The sequence below is a fragment of the Nerophis ophidion genome, linkage group LG09 (genome assembly GCF_033978795.1).
Source record: "Nerophis ophidion isolate RoL-2023_Sa linkage group LG09, RoL_Noph_v1.0, whole genome shotgun sequence".
Classification (NCBI taxonomy): domain Eukaryota; kingdom Metazoa; phylum Chordata; class Actinopteri; order Syngnathiformes; family Syngnathidae; genus Nerophis; species Nerophis ophidion.
The window spans coordinates 3,300,870-3,323,727 of record NC_084619.1 but is presented as its reverse complement, the minus strand read 5'-3'; the positions used below and the strand labels follow the sequence as shown (position 1 = coordinate 3,323,727).

Sequence of the window (22,858 nt, the reverse complement as noted above, 5' to 3'; positions counted from 1 at the left end):
AAAGACGGATAAACAGAAAGGCGTTTAATTTGCCAAAATTCACCCATTTAGAGTTCGGAAATCGGTTAAAAAAATACATGGTCTTTTTTCTGCACCATCAAGGTATATATTGACGCTTACATAGGTCTGCTGATAATGTTCCCCTTTAAAAAAAATGTTGTAATTGTGAATTGTATTCTCATACGTGTGTTTCGCCCCAGACCAACGGCTCAATGACTCGCAGGAACACGTACGTGTGTGAGCGCTCCTCCACTGACCGCTACACCGCTATTCCCAACGGCAAAGACAGCAGGTAAAAAGGTGCACCGTGACACAGCTTTGACGCGGTGGCAGCCGTCATTTTTTAACACAAACTCCCCACCGCGTCCTCCCAGTTTAACCGAAGTGTCGGGCAGCACCCCGTCGACCGCAGTGACCTCCACGAGACCTCGTCACATCAAGTCCATGTCATCTTCAGGACACCCTTCAAAGAGCACACTGCCCCCTATTGATGACAACACAGAGTTGAAATCCAGGTGAGTACTGACTTTTAAAGGCCTACTGAAATGAGATGTTCTTATTTAAACGGGAATAGCAGGTCCATTCTATGTGTCATACTTCATCATTTCAAGATATTGCCCTATTTTTGCTGAAAGGATTTAGTAGAGAACATCCACGATAAAGTTGGCAACTTTTGGTCGCTAATAAAAAAGCCTTGCCTGTACCGGAAGTAGCAGACGATGTGCGCGTGACGTCACGGGTTGTGGAGCTCCTCACATCTGAACATTGTTTACAATCATGGCCACCAGCAGCTAGAGCGATTCGGACCGAGAAGGCGACAATTTCCCCATTAATTTGAGCGAGGATGAAAGATTTGTAGATGAGGAAAGTGAGAGTGAAGGACTAGAAGAAAAAAACAAAAAAGACGAGGGCAGTGGGAGCGATTCAGATGTTATTGGACACATTTACTAGGATAATACTGGAAAATCTGGGCTTCACGGTGACAGAGGGGTTAGTGCGTCTGCCTCACAATACAAAGTTCCTGCAGTCCTGTGTTCAAATCCAGGCTCGGGATCTTTCTGTGTGGAGTTTGCATGTTCCCCCCGTGAATGCGTGGGTTCCCTCCGGGTACTCCGGCTTCCTCCCACTTCCAAAGACATGCACCTGGGGATAGGTTGATTAGTAACACAAAATTGGCCCTAGTGTGTGAATGTGAAGTGAAGTGAAGTGAATTGTATTTATATAGCGCTTTTCTCAAGTGACTCAAAGCGCTTTACATAGTGAAACCCAATATCTAAGTTACATTTAAAGCAGTGTGGGTGGCACTGGGAGCAGGTGGGTAAAGTGTCTTGCCCAAGGACACAACGGCAGTAACTAGGATGGCACAAGCGGGAATCGAACCTGCAACCCTCAAGTTGCTGGCACGGCCACTCTACCAACCGAGCTATACCGCTATGTGAGTGTGAATGTTGTTTGTCTATCTGTGTTGGCCCTGTGATGAGGTGGCGACTTGTCCAGGGTGTACCCCGCATTCCGCCCGATTGTAGCTGAGATAGGCGCCAGCTCCCCCGCGACCCCAAAAGGGAATAAGCGGTAGAAAATGGATGGATGGATGGATACTGGAAAATCTGCTTATTGTGTTACTAGTGTTTTAGTGAGATTATATAGACATACCTGAAAGTCGGAGGGGTGTGGTGACCGCCAGTGTCTCTGAGGGAAGCCACGGAGGAACCAAGAAAGTCGCAGCTGCCTCTTTGACAGCTACAGGAGGAACGACACAAGCTCCGCTCATGTTTACGGTAAGAGCCGGCTTATTACCTCACTTTTCTCACCGAAAGCTGCCGGTTGACATGTGGCTTGACCGCTCTGTTCCATATTAAAGCTTCACAACAAACAAAGAAACACCGGCTGTGTTTGTGTTGCTACAGCCGGCTGCAATACACCGCTTTCCACCAACATATTTCTTCTTTGATGTCTCCTTTATTAATTGAAAAAATTGCAAAAGATTCAGCAACACAGATGTCCAGAATACTGTGTAATTATGCCATAAAAACAGACTACTTTTAGCCATGATCGGTGCTGGGAGAACATGTCCGCTACCACCGGTGACATCACGCGCACGCGTCACCAATCCACGACGTTTTCAACACGATATTTTGCAGGGAATTTAGAATTGCAATTTAGTAAACTAAAGCGGCCGTATTGTCATGTGTTGCAATGTTAGTATTTCATCATTGATATATAAACTATCAGACTGCTTAGTCCAGGGGTCGGGAACCTTTTTGGCTGAGAGAGCCATGAAAGCCAAATATTTCCAAATGTATTTCCGTGAGAGCCATATCATATTTTTTAACACTGAATACAACTAAATGTGTGCATTTTTAAGCAAGACCAACATTTTTAGAGTATAAAAAGTCTCTTATTCTTTTTAATAACATTGTTATTCTGAAACTAACCAATAATAAATCAAATGTCATGTCTGTTGATCATGTTTTTGTTTGGCCATGTGCTGTTTGTCCTTTGGACTCTTTAAGTTCCTGTTTTTTTCCACTCCCTTGTCTGGTTTCCTTGGTTACTCATTTTGTCCACCTGTCTCTGGTGGACAAAATGGCCGCTCACCTGCTTCCCGAGCACTAATCAGAGGCAGCATTTAAGCTCGTCTTTGCCAGTCAGTCACCCTGTGCTGACTTGTTTCATGCCTTGCCATAGTTTCGTGCTTCATGCCATGCCAAGTAAGTTTTGTTTGATTTATGTTCTTAGTCTGTTTATGCGTTAGCTTCGTTTTTTAGCCCAAGTTGTGCCTCCACTGGGAGCGATTTTTGTTTGTATATTTTTTTAGTTCAAATTAAATCATGTTTTTACCTAAATGCCATGTCCCGAGTAGTCCGTCTGCCTTCCTGGGAGAACGACCCCCCCCCCATCGTGACATAAAATACTTCTTACCATTAATGCGACTTCTTGAACAGGTGCGGTAGTAAACGGATGGATGGATTTAAATGCATGAGAATGTTTTATATTTTGCACATTATTTTTAACACTGTGATTACCAGCGAAATTATTCATAATTATCATGTTAAGCAATGTCAGCTAAGATTTATCTGAGAGCCAGATGCAGTCATCAAAAGAGCCACATCTGGCTCTAGAGCCATAGGTTCCCTACCCCGGGCTTAGTCGGTACTAGTGGGTTTCAGTAGGCCTTTAACAACATTAAAAAACTTGACTCGCTTCATGTTGTGCTTTTTATTCCCCGCCAGCTCCTCTCCTCGCGGTCCCTCCACCTCGCCCTCCGCACACAGTATTAGCACCCCGGAGAAAAACCGCTTCCCGCGCGGCACCACCAGCCGCAGCACCTTCCACGGGGCGCAGCTGCGAGACCGCCGCAGCGCCACCTACAACGGGCCCCCGGCCTCGCCGACGCTATCCCACGACACGGGCGCCCTCGCTCAGCAGCGGCGAGGCACCTCCACCGGGATCATCAGCAAGATCACCTCCAAGTTTGTCCGCAGGTCAGTCAAGGCAGCGTTTTTCAACCGCTGTGCCGCGTGGGAGATGATCTAATTCATTTTAGACCAGGGGCCACATAGAGAAAAATCTACCGGACTGTTAAAATCACGGCACGATAACTTAAAAATAAAGACAACTTCAGATTGTGTTCTTTGTTTAAAAATAGAACGAGCACATTCTGAAAATGTACAAATCCAAATATTGTTGGCTATTTTTTTTGTTTTTTACAATTAATTGTTGCGTTTAATAGTATGTATACTTTATTTGTCGTTATTTATATTTTCTGAATATATTCTGTGATAAATGGTAAATGGGTTGTACTTGTATAGCGCTTTTCTACCTTCAAGGTACTCAAAGCGCTTTGACACTACTTCCACATTCACCCATTGACACACACATTCACACACTGATGGAGGGAGCTGCCATGCAAGGCGCTTTATTGGTGTTCATTTCTTCAATCTGTCAAGACAACAAAAATATCAAAATCAAATTAGTGCACTAACATTTGGTTTATTATTATTTTTTATATATATATATATGTAGCAATTTCTACAAAGATATAAAGAATTGCTATTGCGACATCTAGTGGACACATTTAGAACAGCAGTTTCTTTCATTCAAAAAAGTACATTTTTATACTTCCTGGGGCCGGATAAAACCTGTTTGCGGGCCTGATCAGGCCCTTGGGCCGTACGTTTGACACCCCTGATCAAATTTTTGCAAACCAGCAATTATAGTCTGCAAAATGTGTTGTTGTTGAATGTCGGTGCTGTCTAGAGCTTGGCAGAGTAACCGTGTAATACTCTTGCATATCAGTAGGTGGCAGCTGGTAGCTAATTGCTTTATAAGTGTCGGAAACAGCGGGAGGCAGCGTGCAGGTAAAAAGGTGTCTAGTGCTTAAACCGACAATAAACAAAAAGGTGAGTGCCACTAAGAAAAGGCATTGAAGCCGAGGGAAGGCTATGCAGAACTAAACTAAAATTGAACTGGCTACAAAGTCAACAAAAACTGAATTCTGGACGACAGCAAAGACTTACTGTGGCACAAAGATAGCATCCGAACATGACATGACAATCAACAATGTCCCCGCGAAGAAGGATAAAAACTGAGATATTCTCGATTGGTAAAACAAAGTAGATGCGGGAAATATCGCTCAAAGGAAGACATGAAAATGCTACAGGAAAATACCCCAAAAATACCACCTACTTTGAGACAAGAGCTATATTCATGAATAGTTGGTTATGGTTTAAAGCAGGGGTGCCCATTACGTCGATGGCGAGCTACCAGTCGACCGCGGGGGGTGTGTCAGTCCATCTCCAGCCAGGCTTTTAAAAAAAATAGACCTAAAAATGAGTGATCATCAATCTTCACCAAGACGTCACTTAAATGACATTCACGGTACCGGAGGGTCTTGTGAGATGACGCTGGCTGCTGCAAGATCATTATTATGAAAATATGACCGAGATGAAGGCCAGAAACACTTTTTATTTCAACAGACTCTCGCGCCGTACCTTCCGTCAAAACTCTAAAGGCCGACTGCACATTTCCTATCTTCACAATAAAAGCCCTGCTTCATGCTGCCTGCGCTAACTAAATACAGAGTCTTGGAAAACTGGCGTGCACAAGCCATCCCTCAGAAAGCTGGCGTGCACATCACTTGTGCACGCCAGCTTTCTGAGACTCTTATTGTGTTAGCGCAGGCAGCATGAAGCAGGGCTTTTATTGTGAAGATAGGAAATGTGCAGTCGGCCTTTAGAGTTTTGACGGAAGGGACGGCGCAAAAGTCTGTTGAAATAAAAAGTGTTTCTCGCCTTCCTCGCTGTCATTTTTTCATAATAATGAACTGGCAGCAGCCAGCGTCATCTCACAAGACCCTCGGGTGCCGTGAATGTCAATCAAGCAAGCTACGGAATTTGCCGCCAATGTTTTTCTTGTAAAGTGTATGGAAGCTGGATGAATTAGATGCCAAAAACCAACCACTTTCATGTGGTATTGTACAGAAAGGACAACTTTTTTTCTCCTCCATTTGAAAATGTGGGCGTTATCATCATTACTGTCTGATTCCAATCAATGCAAGTCATCAGAATCAGGTAATACACCAACTTATATTCTTGTCTTTGTGAAAGAAAGACATCTATATGTGTTACACGCTTGTATTATCATTAAACACATTTAACTTGTTTACAAAAATGTCTCTTTCATAAATAAATAAATATAAATGATATATATAAATGAGGTAGATCCCCTCGAGTTGGTCAATTGAAAAGTAGCTCGCCTGCAGAAAAAGTGTGGGCACCCCTGGTTTGAAGTCATATCCAAAAATTGAGAAGACTTTTTACTGTCAACTGAGCCTTGATTTTTTGTGTTTTCTGCTGGTGGTGTGACTCCGGATTTTTCCCAACACAAAAAATGTGCCTTGGCTCCAAAATGGTTGAAAAACACTGAGTTAAGGAATGGTCACCCGCAAATAAAGTTAGAGAGCTGCATTTACAATCATAATAAGGTCCACATACTCTGGTGAATAATTCATGTATTGGTTACTAAATGTTTAAAAGTCACATTAGACTGACTATTAGTATTAAACCTTTAGAACATGGGTGTCAAACTCTGGCCCCCCGTGTCATTTAATTTGGCCCTTGAGGCAATATCAAATTAACATTAGAGCTGTGCCGCTGTAACCAGGGGCGCCGCTACGTATTTTGGGCCCCATGAAAATAATCTTTACAGGGCCCCCAACACATATAATTTGAATGAATGAATGAATGAAATAAGTTAATTTCGGTCATATAATCAATCAAATCAAATCAATCAAGCATTGTGTGTGATCAGTTTTACAGTACATGTTATATGTATACAATAATGCACATTTACACACCAAAGAAAAGAAAAAGGCCAAAGCTTATATTTGCCTATCCTGTACCTTCACAGAAGATTAGATTGCCTGGAACATCAACATGAAAAAATAAATCAATCAAAAATCAATGGGATGAAAGTAATTGTAACTATATTTTATCATTTTCAATTATTTCACCTTTCAATGTTTTCTTAAACCTTAGCAAAGAAGTGCATGTCTTCAGCTCATCACTGATCTTCTTCCACCATTTAACTCCTAAAACTGTAATACATTTGTATTTTATATTTGTTCTCGCTTTACCTATTTCAAAAATCGATATCCCCCGTAAATTATAGCTTTCAATCAATCAATGTTTATTTATATAGCCCCAAATCACAAATGTCTCAAAGGACTGCACAAATCATTACGACTACAACATCCTCGGAAGAACCCACAAAAGTGCAAGGAAAACTCACACCCAGTGGGCAGGGAGAATTCACATCCAGTGGGACGCCAGTGACAATGCTGACTATGAGAAACCTTGGAGAGGACCTCAGATGTGGGCAACCCCCCCCCTCTAGGGGACCGAAAGCAATGGATGTCGAGCGGGTCTAACATGATACTGTGAAAGTTCAATCCATAGTGGCTCCAACACAGCAGCGAGAGTCCCGTCCACAGGAAACCATCTCAAGCGGATCAGCAGCGTAGAGATGTCCCCAACCGATACAGGCGAGCGGTCCATCCTGGGTCTCGACTCTGGACAGTCAGTACTTCATCCATGGTCATCGGACCGGACCCCCTCCACAAGGGAGGGGGGGACATAGGAGAAAGAAAAGAAGCGGCAGATCAACTGGTCTAAAAAGGAGGTCTATTTAAAGGCTAGAGTATACAGATGAGTTTTAAGATGAGACTTAAATGCTTCTACTGAGGTAGCATCTCCAACTGTTACCGGGAGGGCATTCCAGAGTACTGGAGCCCGAACGGAAAACGCTCTATAGCCCGCAGACTTTTTTTGAGCTCTAGGAATCACTAATCTCCTCTTAAATGAAATAGCCTGAGAATACAAGCTGGAAGGCTGTTGTTTTTTACTCCAAACATAAATTCCATTGTTTTTAAAAACACAATGTCTGAAAATTTTAATACATTTGAACTCATAAATAATGGATTGGTATGTTCATAGTAGCAGGCTTTGTGTATTATTCTAATGACCCTTTCTTGAAGTTTTATTATTGGGTCTATGTTTGTTTTAGAAACATTTCCCCAGATTTCAACACAATACGTTAAATATGGAAAAATAAAAGAATAATACAACATATGCAGGCATTTCATCATCATTAGGGGGCCTCTCTGGCCTCAAATGGGGGTACGCGTACCCCCATTTGAGAACCGCTGCCGTATAAAATAACTTAATCATCCTCGGATAAAAAGTGCTCCTAGAGATAAAATACTAATAAAAACAAGTCCCAAAATGAGCTCATTTAAGGGAAAAGTAGCAGGGCTAATTATAGCTAGCATCAGGCTACGTTGCTGCCTTTGCTTACTGCTTGATTTACTGAGCTTCCTGATCCGTTGGCACATGCGTCAAAAGTCAGCAACTTCCATTCCCTACATGACGTCAGTTTTTTCCAAAATACACGCTATTTTTTAAAAACAGCTCACCAAAGTATGTACTGATCGACATTTACACTTTAAAAATGAAAAAACCTTTCACCAATCCACTTTGTTCATTATTCAGAGATGCCGTTTTCACCTTAGCTTCGTAACTGAATAAACTTGCATCTTAAAAACCCCGTTTCCATATGAGTTGGGAAGTTGTGTTAGATGTAAATATAAACAGAATACAATGATTTGCAAATCCTTTTCAAGCCATATTCAGTTGAATATGCTACAAAGACAACATATTTGATGTTCAAACTGATAACTTTATTTTCTTTTTTGCAAATAATCATTAACTTTAGAATTTGATGCCAGCAACACGTGACAAAGAAGTTGGGAAAGGTGGCAATAAATACTGATAAAGTTAAGGAATGCTCATCAAACACTTATTTGGAACATCCCACAGGTGTGCAGGCTAATTGGGAACAGGTGGGTGCCATGATTGGCTATAAAAACAGCTTCCCAATGCTCAGTCTTTCACAAGAAAGGATGGGGCGAGGTACACCCCTTTGTCCACAACTGTGTGAGCAAATAGTCAAACAGTTTAAGAACAACCTTTCTCAAAGTGACATTGCAAGAAATTTAGGGATTTCAACATCTACGCTCCATAATATCATCAAAATGTTCAGAGAATCTGGAGAAATCACTCCACGTAAGCGGCATGGCCGGAAACCAACATTGAATGACGGTGACCTTCCATCACTCAAGACAACACTGTATCAAAAACTGACATCAATCTCTTAAGGATATCACCACATGGGCTCAGGAACACTTCAGAAAACCACTGTCACTAAATACAGTTGGTCGCTACATCTGTAAATGCAAGTTAAAGCTCAAATATGCAAAGCGAAAGCCATTTATCAACAACATCCAGAAAGGCCGCCGGCTTCTCTGGGCCCAAGATCATATAAGATGGACTGATGCAAAGTGGAAATGTGTTCTGTGGTCTGACGAGTCCACATTTCAAATTGTATTTGGAAGTATTCGACATCGTGTCATCCGGACCAAAGGGGAAGTGAACCATCCAGACTGTTATCTACGCAAAGTTCAAAAGCCAGCATCTGTGATGGTATGGGGGTGTATTAGTGCCCAAGGCATGGGTAACTTACACATCTGTGAAGGTACCATTAATGCTGAAAGGTACATACAGGTTTTGGAGCAACATATGCTGCCATCTAAGCGCCGTCTTTTTCATGGACGCCCCTGCTTATTTCAGCAAGACAATGCCAAGCCACATTCAGGACGTGTTACAACAGTGTGGTTTCGTAAAAAAAAGAATGCGGCTACATTCCTGGCCCGCCTGCAGTCCAGACCTGTCTCCTATGGAAAATGTGTGGCGCATTACGAAGCGTAAAATAGGACAGTGGAGACCCCGGACTGTTGAAGGACTGAAGCTCTACATAAAACAAGAATGGGAAAGAATTCCACTTTCAAAGCTTCAACAATTAGTTTCCTCAGTTCCCAAACGTTTATTGAGTGTTGTTAAAAGAAAAGGTGATGTAACACAGTGGTGAACATGCCCTTTCCCAACTACTTTGGCACGTGTTGCAGCCATGAAATTCTAAGTTAATTATTATTTGCAAAAAAGAAAATAAAGTTTTGAGTTTGAACATCAAATATGTTGTCTTTGTAGCATATTCAACTGAATATGGCTTGAAAATGATTTGCAAATCATTGTATTCTGTTTATATTTACATCTAACACAAATTCCCAACTCATGGAAACAGGGTTTGTACATTAATAATTTGATTAATACATTTTTCGAAATATAGTTTTGCTATCCATTTTTTGGACGCAAAGTGACAAAATTGTAGCAGGAAGTTGCTAACGGATCGGAAAGTTCATTAAATGGGGCGATGATGACACTGCTTAAAACAAACCTCGTTAAAAGAGACGGTTAGCGCTCACGGCTCTTTCTTTTCTTTTTCTCACCTTCCCTCGCATAGAGCACTCTCTTTCAGGTCCACGCGGAGGTAGGAGAACACTTTGTTCAAGTTAATTAATACGTTAAAAAAACAAAACAGGCCTAACTCCTCTATGAACTTGTCCTTTTGTGCCACCTCCTTTGCTTACTGACACTTCCTGTGATGTGTTTTTTTTACCTGCTGTCTCTCCCGTGTGTCCACTTGCCTGGAGAAGCAACAACCTCTCACCATCTTAAAGGCCTACTGAAATGAGGTTTTCTTATTTAACCCTTGTATTATGTTGGAAAAAAATGACATTGATTATGTTGCGGGTCGTTTTGACCCGTACTGTGTAAATGCACTCAAAACAGTCAAGAAAACAGGTTAAACCAATAACAATTTTATTTTAGGTTATATAAACATTTACAAAAGTGACATACAATACATTTTTTATTCCAATTGTATTATGTTAAGGGTCAATTTGACCCATTTCAGTTTTTGTGTTGATCAAAGTACTGGTTATCCTTTCTTTTTCTTGCTGAAATCTGGTGACTTGTCCTCAGCTAGGGTCATGAACTGGTGCATAAATCTGGACACTTTGTTGTGTAGTGGAATGTTTGTGCATAATTTGTATACAAAGATGATGTTGCGAGTCATTTTGACCCAGGCGCTTTAATGTGGGTAAATAGCTGTTCAGATCCAAAAATAAACATGTCTCCTTGATGTACTTTTTACTTTGATGTACAATTGTTTGTATTTTGATTGCCTCTGAGACCCAGAGCCAGGTGTGTGAAGAGAGGGAACTTTCTCACACTTGTCCTTGTCTCCTCAGATGCCATCCTTCTGGAGCTCATTTTTGGTGAGTTTGTCAAAGAGATGACATGAGAACAGTGACAAGGACAAGCGTGAGAAAGTTCCCTCTCTTCACACACCTGGCTCTGGGTCTGAGAGGCAATCAAAATACAAACAATTGTACATCAAAGTAAAAAGTACATCAAAGAGACTTGTTTATTTTGGCTATTCACCCACATTAAAGTGTATGGGTCAAAATGACCCGCAACATCATCTTTGTATACAAACTCTGCAAGACATTCCACTACTCAACAAAGTGTCCAGATTTTACACACCGGTTCATGACCCTGGATGAGGAAAAGTCACCAAATTTCAGCAAGAAAAAGAAAGGATAACCAGTACTTTGATCAACACAAAAACTGAAATGGGTCAAATTGACCCTCAACATAATAGAAGGGTTAAACGGGGATAGCAGGTCCATTTTATGTGTCACACTTGATCATTTCGCGATATTGCCATATTTTTGCTTAAAGGATTCAGTAGAGAACATCCACGATAAAGTTCGCAACTTTTGGTCGCTAATAGAAAAGCCTTGCCTGTACCGGAAGTAGCAGACGATGTGCGCGTGACGTCACGGGTTGTGGAGCTCCTCACATCTGAACATTGTTTACAATCATGGCCACCAGCAGTAAGAGCAATTCGGACCGAGAAAGTGACATTTTCCCCATTAATTTGAGCGAGGATGAAAGATTTGTGAATTAGAATATTGATAGTGAAGGCTTCACGGTGGCAGAGGGGTTAGTGCGTCTGCCTCACAATACAAAGTTCCTGCAGTCCTGGGTTCAAATCCAGGCTCGGGATCTTTCTGTGTGGAGTTTGCATGTTCTCCCCGTGACTGCGTGGGTTCCCTCCGGGTACTCCGGCTTCCTCCCACTTCCAAAGACATGCACCTGGGGATAGGTTGATTGGCAACACTAAATGGTCCCTAGTGTGTGAATGTTGTCTGTCTATCTGTGTTGGCCCTGTGATGAGGTGGCGACTTGTCCAGGGTGTACCCCGCCTTCCGCCCGATTGTAGCTGAGATAGGCGCCAGCGCCCCCCGCAACCCCAAAGGGAATAAGCGGTAGAAAATGGATGGATGGATGGATAGTGAAGGACTAGAAAAAAGAAAAAAAAAAAGCGGCGGCAGTGTGAGCGTTTCAGATGTAATTAGACACATTTACTAGGATAATTCTGGAAGATCCCTTATCTGCTTATTGTTTTAATAGTGTTTTAGTGAGATTTTAAAGATTGTAAAGTAGGGATGCACCGAAATGAAAATTTGCGGCCGAAGCCGAATAAAATTTAAAAGCTTGGCCGAATACTGAATAGCGAATAATGAATGCAGTTTTTCACCATTTTTTTTATATTGCATAAACAGCCTACAATACATTTTTAGACATGTTTTTTTTTAAATAAAGTACATTTTTATTGAATATTGAATTTTTTTAAATATTCCAGTAGCCTTTGCTTTTCAAAAAAGGCACAACGTTTTTCATTTGTATTAGGCCTTCAAACAAAACATGCATTCCAAAGAAAAATAAAGTGTATAACCCCACAACAAATGAATTATTGTCCTTTTGGCAAAAGTCTGCTTAGCCACAGTAGATATGCTAATAATGTAAACAGAAGGCTCAAGTAAATCTCAATAAGTGTGTGCTTGTAACCTCATACACTTATACAGGTAGCCTACACAACATGCTAATAATGTAAAGAGCACACATCAGAGAAATATCGTGTAACGGAGCTCAATGTGCTCCATGAGTCTCCAAAAGCCAATGTCCTCCACAACACTAAACGGTTGATCATCCAAAGCCGTAAACTCCATTACCTTCTTTGTAATTCCGTTTGCTTCGGCACTGTCAGTCGCAAACATTTTCGTCCTCTCAAAGACGTCGGCCACCAGGCACCTCCTCCAGACAGTTTGGCTGAACATTCGTTACAAACTGCAATACTTTTGTCATTTTCCGACACTTTGAAATATCTCCACACCGCTGACATTTTTCCGAAGGCGCCAGGTTCCAACGTCACCGCGTCACTGCACGTTGGTCGATTGCGTCACCGCGTCAAAAAATTGCGTCACACGCCACTATTCGGCCTTGCATTTAACTCATTCCACCGAAGGCCGAATGTGGCTTTTTTCTGCCATATACGGTTTCCGATTAATCGGTGCATCCCTATTGTAAAGACATACCTCGAGGTCGGACGCCTTTGGTGAACGCGCAGTGTCTCAGAGAGAAGCCGAGGAGCCAAGCTCACAGCTGCCTTTTTTGACATGACAGCTGCTGCAGGATGACGAATAATCCACTGATGTCTCCGGTAAGATATATATCACAATTTCCCCATCCAAAAACATGCTGGTTTTCGCTTGACCGCTCTGTGTTAAAGCTTCACAACAAACAAAGAAACACCGGCTGTGTCTCGGTTGCTAAAGAAAGCTGCAATCCACCAACAGCATTCTTCTTTGACGTCTCCATTATTAAATGAACACACTGCAAAAGATTCAGCAACACAGATGTCCAAAATACTGTGTAATTATGCGATGGGAAGAGACAACTTCTAGCCGTGTTTGGGGCAGCGTTAATATTTCCTTACAGTCCGTGACGTCACGCGTACACGTCATCGTTCCGCGACGTTTTCAACACGACACTTCGCGGGAAATTTAAAATTGCAATTTAGTAAACTAAAAAGGCCGTATTGGCATGTGTTGCAATGTTAATATTTCATCATTGATATATAAACTATCAGACTGCGTGGTCCCTAGTAGTGGCTTTCAGTAGGCCTTTAAGTGTCCTACTAAGCCACGACATCCGCTTCTCACAGTGCTGCCTCTCCAGTCCTTTCCCCCCCCAAGAGAAAAACAACGGAAAGCGCATACTGTGTGGTAGACGCAGTGATGCATTGTGGGGGCCTTGGCTCCCATCTTCCATTGTGTGCCCAATCCTGACACCCGAGAGTGTGGGCTCTTCCCTGGCATGACGCCTGAAGCCCCCTCTGTGTGTCACACCAGGGTGGGGGTGCCATGTTTTTACCAGAAGCTGGCAGGGGTGTAACTTTGTCTTCTTGCTTCTTTTTCTTCAGGGTGCCCAGTGAGGGAGAGGCCAGTGCCAGGACAGAAGCACCAAGGTGAGATTTACTCATTCAGGATCGATTCAGTTGGGCTAATGTTCTCATAAACAAGGTTGGGTTTAAAACTGTTGAAGTGTAATGCATGTCAGTACCTGGTTATGACCAGCAGAGGGAGACATTATTTGAGGGCTGTCTGCTTCAAGGCATAAACGTGCTGGTGGCAAAATGTTGAATAAAAAAAGGAAATTTGTTTTCATTTATGTTTTGGAGAGCGTCTGAAGAAGCCAGCTGCTGATAGATTCCAGGCCAACATGTGCCTAGAAAATATAAGGCAAGGGTAGAGAAAATGCTAACTTCCATAACATGTTGATAGGGCAAAAAAATGCCCAATTTATCTGTGGATTTAACCTCTGTAGCAATCAAACTGATCAGCATTTTATAAATATGTACTGTTAAGCTTAAGAGCAGGGGTGCCCATTACGTCGATGGCGAGCTACCAGTCGACCGCGGGGGGTGTGTCAGTCCATCTCCAGCCAGGCTTTTAAAAAAAATAGACCTAAAAATGAGTGATCATCAATCTTCACCAAGACGTCACTTAAATGACATTCACGGTACCGGAGGGTCTTGTGAGATGACGCTGGCTGCTGCAAGATCATTATTATGAAAATATGACCGAGAGGAAGGCCAGAAACACTTTTTATTTCAACAGACTCTCGCGCCGTACCTTCCGTCAAAACTCTAAAGGCCGACTGCACATTTCCTATCTTCACAATAAAAGCCCTGCTTCATGCTGCCTGCGCTAACTAAATACAGAGTCTCGGAAAACTGGCTTGCACAAGCGATCCCTCAGAAAGCTGGCGTGCACATCACTTGTGCACGCCAGCTTTCTGAGACTCTTATTTTGTTAGCGCAGGCAGCATGAAGCAGGGCTTTTATTGTGAAGATAGGAAATGTGCAGTCAGCCTTTAGAGTTTTGACGGAAGGGACGGCGCAAAAGTGTGTTGAAATAAAAAGTGTTTCTCGCCTTCCTCTCTGTCATTTTTTCATAATAATGAACTGGCAGCAGCCAGCGTCATCTCACAAGACCCTCGGGTGCCGTGAATGTCAATCAAGCAAGCTACGGAATTTGCCGCCAATGTTTTTCTTGTAAAGTGTATGGAAGCTGGATGAATTAGATGCCAAAAACCAACCACTTTCATGTGGTATTGTACAGAAAGGACACCTTTTTTTCTCCTCCATTTGAAAATGTGGGCGTTATCATCATTACTGTCTGATTCCAATCAATGCAAGTCATCAGAATCAGGTAATACACCAACTTATATTCTTGTCTTTGTGAAAGAAAGACATCTATATGTGTTACACATGCTTGTATTATCATTAAACACATTTAACTTGTTTACAAAAATGTCTCTTTCATAAATAAATAAATAAATATAAATGATATATATAAATGAGGTAGATCCCCTCGAGTTGGTCAATTGAAAAGTAGCTCGCCTGCAGAAAAAGTGTGGGCACCCCTGCTTAAGAGGATACTCAAAGCTTCAAATAAAGATTTATGATAAAAATAGTTGATGGTAATACCAGCATTAGGCTTCATCCTTCTTTCAAAAATAGGTTAGAGCAGGGGTCAGCAACCTTTTTGAAAGCAAGAGCTACTTCTTGGCTACTGATGTGTGTATGACTGTGTAGGACAGTGTTGTCCCGATACCAGTATTTTAGTACTGGTACCAAAATGTATCTTTTCGGTACTTTTCTAAATAAGGGGGACCACAACAAAAGGGGATTATTGGCTTTATTTTAACAAACAAATCTTAGGGTACATGTTTCTTATGGCAATCGAAGAACAATTTTGTCCTTAAATAAAATAATGTACATAGTGGACAACTTGTCTTTTAGTAGTAAGTAAGCCAACAAAGGCTCCTAATGTCTCTGCTGTTGTATGCAGTAACATATTGTGTCATTTCTCATTCTATTTTGTCAAAATTACGAGGGACAAGCTTTAAAAATGGATTATTAATCAACTTGTTCATTTACTGTTAATACCTGCTTACTTTCTCTTTTAACATGTTCTATCTCAGGGGTCAGCAACCTTTTTGAAAGCAAGAGCTACTTCTTGGGTACTGATTAATGCCAAGGGCTACCAGTTTGATACACACTTAAATAAATTGCCAGAAATAGCCAATTTGCTCAATTTACCTTTGATAAATAAATCTATATATATATAAAAAAATGGGTATTTCTGTCTGTCATTCTGTCGTACATTTTTTTTTTCCTTTTACGGAAGGTTTTTTTTAGAGAATAAATGATGAAAAAACACTTAATTGAACCGTTTAAAAGAGTAGAAAACAGGGAAAAAATGAAAATTTAATTTTGAAACATAGTTTATCTTCAATTTCGACTCTTTAAAATTCAAAATTCAACTGAAAAATTAAGAGAAAAACTAGCTAATTCGAATATTTTTGAAAAAATTATAAAAATAATTTATGGAACATCATTAGTAATTTTTCCTGATTAATATTAATTTTAGAATTTTGATGACATGTTTTAAATAGGTTAAAATCTAATCTGCACTTTGTTAGAATATATAACAAATTGGACCAAGCTATATTTCTAACAAAGACAAATCAATATTTCTTCTAGATTTTCCAGAACAAAAATTTAAAAAAAAAATTCAAAAGTGAAGTGAATTATATTTATATAGCACTTTTCTCAAGTGACTCAAAGCGCGTTACACAGTGAAACCCAATATCTAAGTTACATTTAAAGCAGTGTGGGTGGCACTGGGAGCAGGTGGGTAAAGTGTCTTGCCCAAGGACACAACGGCAGTAACTAGGATGGCACGAGCGGGAATCGAACCTGCAACCCTCACGTTGCTGGCACGGCCACTCTACCAACCGAGCTACTTTGAAATAAGATTTAAATTTGATTCTACAAATTTTCTAGATTTGCCAGGATATTTTTTTCAAATTTTAATCATAATAAGTTTGAAGAAAGATTTCACAAATATTCTTCGTCGAAAAAACAGAAGCTAAAATGAAGAATTAATTTTAAATGTATTTATTATTCTTTACGATAAAAAAAAATTACTTGAACATTGATTTAAATTGTCAGGAAAGAAGAGGAAGGAATTTAAAAGGTAAAAAGGTATATGTGTTTAAAAGTCCTAAAATACTTTTTAAGGTTGTATTTTTTTCTCTAAAATTGTCTTTCTGAAAGTTATAAGAAGCAAAGTAAAAAAAATTAATGAATTTATTTAAACAAGTGAAGACCAAGTCTTTAAAATATTTTCTGGGATTTTCAAATTCTATTTGAGTTTTGTCTCTCTTAGAATTCAAAATGTCGAGCAAAGCGAGACCAGCTTGCTAGTAAATAAATACAATTTAAAAAATAGAGGCAGCTCACTGGTAAGTGCTGCTATTTGAGCTATTTTTAGAACAGGCCAGCGGGCGACTCATCTGGTGCTTACGGGCGACCTGGTTTGTTTGATTGATTGATTGATACTTTTATTAGTAGATTGCACAGTTCAGTACATATTCCGTACAATTGACCACTAAATGGTAACACCCCAATAAGTTTTTCAACTTGTTTAAGTCGGGGTCCACTTTAATCAATTCATGGTACAAATATATACTATCAGCATAATACGGTCAAAATATGTTGGTGACCCCTGGGTTAGAGCATTAAACATTTCAAAGAAGCAGTGCCTGAAGGGGAGTCAGGTCCTGCTTCCTCGCCGCTTTGTAGTTCTCGGGTCAAAACTAAATATTTCTGTGGATTACAATACATCAAAGAAACTGAACACCTTCATGTTGCTTCCCATCCTACACAGTGGCGTTTTGCAAACCTTCTGATTGGTAAGATCAAAAACATCTCTCGCCGGGAACTCATTGAAACACAAAGTTTTGTGATAACTTCGATACAATAATTCTGACAATAAATATGTACTGTTAAGCTTAAGAGGATGATAAAAGCTTCCAATAAAGATTTATGGTAAAAAAGAAGTTGATGTTAATGCCAGCATTAGTCTTCATCCTTCTTTCAAAAAAGTGTTTCAAAAATAGGTTAGAGCATCATTACTTTTATTACCTACATTTGGCATAGTTTTGATACAGCTTTTCTACTGAATATCTATGAAAGGGAATAAGCGGTAAAAAATGGATGGATGATAAGTGAATGTCACACGATGCGATGTAAAGTTTTGCTGGTAGATAGCAACACATTTCACATTTGTCAAGTATCAGAGGTGGGTAGAGTAGCCAGAAATTGTACTCAAGTAAGAGTACAGTTACTTTAGAGATTTATTACTCAAGTAAAAGTAAGGAGTAGTCATCCAAATATTTACTTGAGTAAAAGTAAAAAGTATGTTGTGAAAAAACTACTCAAGTACTGAGTAACTGATGAGTAACCTGTTTGTTTAATGATTACGGCAACAAGTAATGCACAAAAACATAAAAATAGCAATGAGCAAATTCATAGCCAGGAATATCTCTTAAGCAACTAAAACAATAATATATATTAAATAATAATACATTAAAATAAAAAAATTAAGGCAAATTGAGCCACAATAACTTAACAGCACCATAGGCTCAGTAGGCATTGATTGATTGATTGAAACTTTTATTAGTAGATTGCACAGTACAGTACATATTCTGTACAATTGACCACTAAATGGTAACACCCCAATAAGTTTTTCAACGTTAATCAATTACTTAATAAATGACCAAGTCGAGGTGATCTACCTCATATATACATACACACACATATATATATATATATACATTTATATATACAGTATATAATTTATTGTTTTTTATTTTGCAGTTTTTGTTGACATGTTAAAGGTGTTTTAATAAATATACATGCATGTTTAACATATAGATTCCTATCTTTCATGAAGACAAGAATATAAGTTGGTGTATTACCTGATTCTGATGACTTGCATTGATTGGAATCGGACAGTATAGTGCTGATAATGTCCACATTTTCAAATGGAGGAGAAAATTTTTTCCTCTTTTCTGTCTAATACCACATGAAAGTCGTTGGTTTTTGGCATCTTATTTGTCCAGCTTCCATATTCGGTTTTATACACTTGACAAGAAATACATTGGCGGCAAACTCCGTAGCTTGCTAGCTTGTTTGCGCTGGCTTTCGGAGACTCTTATTTTGTTAGCGCAGGCGCGATGGAGCGGCGCTTTTATTGTGAAGACAGGAACTGTGCGATCAGACTTTAGTCTTTTGACGGGAAGTACGGTTGAAATAAAATGTGTCTTTTTTCCTTTACACTTTTGATTGATTGATTGAAACTTTTATTAGTAGATTGCACAGTACAGTACATATTCTGTACAATTAACCACTAAATGGTAACACCCCAATAAGTTTTTCAACATGTCGGGTTCTACGTGTGACGGTCACGTGACCACCTGGCTCTGTTTGATTGGTCCAACATCACCAGTGACTGCATGTGATTGGTGAAACGCAGGCATGCGTAGTTCCTACTTTGAATGCGTGTCTGAACAAATCAAAACAAACAAAGCGTGCATTAACAGATCAATAAAAACAAAGTAGCGAGTAACGAGGTGATTGTACATAAATGGAGCGAAGTAAAAGTAGCGTTTCTTCTTTATTAATGTACTCAAGTAAAAGTAAAAGTATGTTGTATAAAATTACTCTTAGAAGTACAATTTATCCCAAAAGTTACTCAAGTAGATGTAACGGAGTAAATGTAGCGCGTTACTACCCACCTCTGTCAAGTATTGAAAGCGTGTGCTCATTGTTGTCCATTGCTGACAAAACATTACATTTTAGAAGCTATTCTTACACTCTTAATTTCCAATACTAGCTCTTGGTGAATTTAAAAATGATATTTTCTTTGAATACTTAAATACTAGTTCTGCACGGTAATACTTAGAGGACGATAAGGGGAAGCATTCTACCAGAAAATATACGAGAACTGGGAACGCTCACATCCTTAGTTATAATCAGAGATGTTCAGTAATGGCTTCTTTGCCGATATCCAATATTCCGATATAATCCAACTCTGAGAGAGTTGTGGGAGAGATTTACTCATTCAGGATAGATTTAGTTGGGCTAATGTTCTCCTAAATGAGGTTCGGTGGAGTACTGTTGAAGTGTAATGCATGTCAGTACCTGGTTATGACCAGCAGAGGGAGACATTATTTCAGGGTGTCTGCTTCAAGGCATAAATGAGGCTGGTGTCAAAATGTTGAGTAATAAAGGGAAGTTTGTTGTAAATAAATGACAACGTGAAAAGTATATATGTACCAAAACTATTTTTTAAAGTCTAAATGTTTATTAGAATACTTTTTTCACATTTTCTAGTCATCAGACCGTATTTCCGGTATATTGGATGGAATTCTGACTTGGTAAAAATGTCACCGAATATGACAGTAATGTTCTTAGAATCCTGCGAATGTGAAATTTGAAAATAATATATGAAGAAATTGACAACATTTTAAGTGTCCTTTATTTGTTACCTTTGTTTTTTTAAGTTTCAAAAATATGAAAAACATAAATAAGACTGTCGTTTACTTAATGATTATATTTCAAAGTAAAACATACATACTTGGAAAAAATAAAGATGAGGACAAAACACTTATTATATATATTCAGCCGTCCATTTTCTACCGCTTGTCCCTTTTGAGGTCGCGGGGGGTGTTGGATCCTATCTCAGCTATATATATATTTATATATATTTATATATATAATTTGTCATTAGAACATATGCAGGTTATCCATACATCTCTGTACCATGTCTGCTTTAGCACCGCCTGTAAATAGCATGTTAGCATCGATTAGCATAGCATGTTAGCATTGATTAGCTGGCAGTCAACATCAACAAAACTCACCTTTGTGATTTCGTTGACTTTATAGTTGCAAATGCATCTGCAGGTTATCCATACATCTCTGTGCCATGTCTGCTTTAGCACCGCCGGTAAATAGCATGTTATCATTGATTAGCTGGCAGTCAACATCAACAAAACTCACCTTTGTGATTTCGTTGACTTTATAGTTGCAAATGCATCTGCAGGTTATCCATACATCTCTGTGCCATGTCTGCCTTAGCATCGCCGGCCAAATGTGAAGACATTCAAATGGGGTCTGGCGGCAGAGTTTTCTTGCCAGTGGTGCAACTTGAATCCCTCCCTGTTAGTGTTGTTACACCCTCCGACAACACACCGTCGAGGCATGATGTCTCCAAGGTTCCAAAAAATAGTCAAAAAAAGGGAAAATAACAGAGCTGAGACCCGGTGTTTGTAATGTGAAAATGAAAATGGCGGGTGTGTTACCTCGGCGACGTCACATTCTGACGTCATCGCCTCCAGTGTGATAAACAGAAAGGCGTTTAATTCGCCAAAATTCACCCATTTAGAGTTCGGAAATCGGTTAAAAAAATAGATGGTCTTTTTTCTGCACCATCAAGGTATATATTGACGCTTACATAGGTCTGCTGATAATGTTCCCCTTTAAGGTTTATTGGCGCTCTGTACTTCTCCCTACGTCCGTGTACACAGCAGCGTTTTAAAAAGTCATACATTTGACTTTTTTGAAACCGATACCGATCATTTCCGATATCCCATTTTAAAGCATTTATCGGCCGATATCATCGGACACCTCTAAGCCTGACCCGTCCTCTTCTCCCCCCGAACGCCTCAGGAGCGCGTCGGGCGAGCCCAAGGAGGACGGCGGCCGCGACTCCAAGCCCCGCTCGCTGCGCTTCACCTGGAGCATGAAGACCACCTCCTCCATGGAGCCCTCGGAGATGATGCGGGAGATCCGCAAGGTCCTGGACGCCAACAGCTGCGACTACGAGCAGCGCGAGCGCTTCCTGCTCTTCTGCGTGCACGGCGACGCCCGGCAGGACAACCTGGTGCAGTGGGAGATGGAGGTGTGCAAGCTGCCCCGCCTCTCGCTCAACGGCGTGCGCTTCAAGAGGATATCGGGCACGTCCATCGCCTTTAAGAACATCGCCTGCAAAATCGCCAACGAGCTCAAACTGTGACGGCGTCCTCACCACTGGATTCTCTCGGCACTGAAGGCCCTTCGCCGCGCATTATCAGGGCGGCCTCGGCTGGTAGCGTGCAATACTGGCCACGAATGTACTCGCCGCAAAGGACCGCATCCTTCCACCCCGTCTTTCAGTTCTTTCTTCCTCACGTCATCCCGACTGCTCCGTCCACGCCCTGGTTCTTCATCCACACGCAGTACGCAGCTGGAGATCCTGCAATAACTTGTTTTTTCTTTTGTTTTTGAATTCCAAACAAGGTCCTCGCTGAACTGCAAGCTAAACTAGCCGCTTTCCCACCTGTTGTGTAATAGATCAGGCTGGCGCTCATACTAAAAAGAACAATTGTACTGTATGCATAACATCTGCAGGTACTGTATATTCCTTTTTGTTCCCCCCCAGTTGTGTACAGAATTTATTTCTTTCCGAATATACAGCAAGACAAAAAAGTATTAAGTCGGCCAGCGATTGTGCAAGTTCTCCCACTTCAAATGATGACAGAGGTCTGTCATTTTCATCATAGGTACACTTCAACTGTGAGAGACGGAATGTGAACAAAAAATTCCAGGAATTTTAAAGAATTTATTTGTAAATGATGGTGGAAAATAAGTATATGGTCAACCAAAATGGAAGGAGGTTTTGGCTCCAAATCTCACGATACATGGCCCCATTCATTCTTTCCTTAACACGGATCAATCGTCCTGTCCCCTTAGCAGAAAAACAGCCCCAAAGCATGATGTTTCCACCCCCATGCTTCACAATAGGTATGGTGTTCTTGGGATGCAACTCAGTATTCTTCTTCCTCCAAACACGACGAGTCGAGTTTAAACCAAAACGTTCTATTTTGGTTTCATCTGACCACATGACATTCTCCCAATCCTCTGCTGTATCATCCATGTATCCATTTTGGTATAAACTCAACTCGTCGTGTTTGAAGGAAGAAGAATACTGAGTTGCATCCCAAGAACACCATACCTACTGTGAAGCATGGGGGTGGAAACATCATGTTTTGGGGCTGTTTTTCTGCTAAGGGGACAGGACGATTGATCCGTGTTAAGG

At 40.5% G+C, this 22,858-nt stretch overlaps 1 protein-coding gene across 4 annotated transcripts in view; it reads left to right on the top strand.

Moving 5' to 3' along the window:
- mark1 (MAP/microtubule affinity-regulating kinase 1) overlaps window positions 1-22,290 on the top strand; it is a 188,724-nt gene extending 166,434 nt beyond the window's left edge. The window contains exons 14-19 of one of the 4 annotated variants that reach the window (XM_061910065.1): window positions 201-292; window positions 375-515; window positions 3,234-3,485; window positions 9,919-9,945; window positions 13,789-13,833; window positions 21,451-22,290. In XM_061910065.1, coding sequence (XP_061766049.1) covers window positions 201-292; window positions 375-515; window positions 3,234-3,485; window positions 9,919-9,945; window positions 13,789-13,833; window positions 21,451-21,796 — 903 coding nt within the window. In that variant the 3' untranslated portion in view covers window positions 21,797-22,290. The remainder of the gene's footprint in view (window positions 1-200; window positions 293-374; window positions 516-3,233; window positions 3,486-9,918; window positions 9,946-13,788; window positions 13,834-21,450) is intronic. The other 3 variants (XM_061910067.1, XM_061910066.1, XM_061910068.1) reach the window with 3 other exon arrangements.
- The last annotated feature ends 568 nt before the right edge of the window (window positions 22,291-22,858 follow it).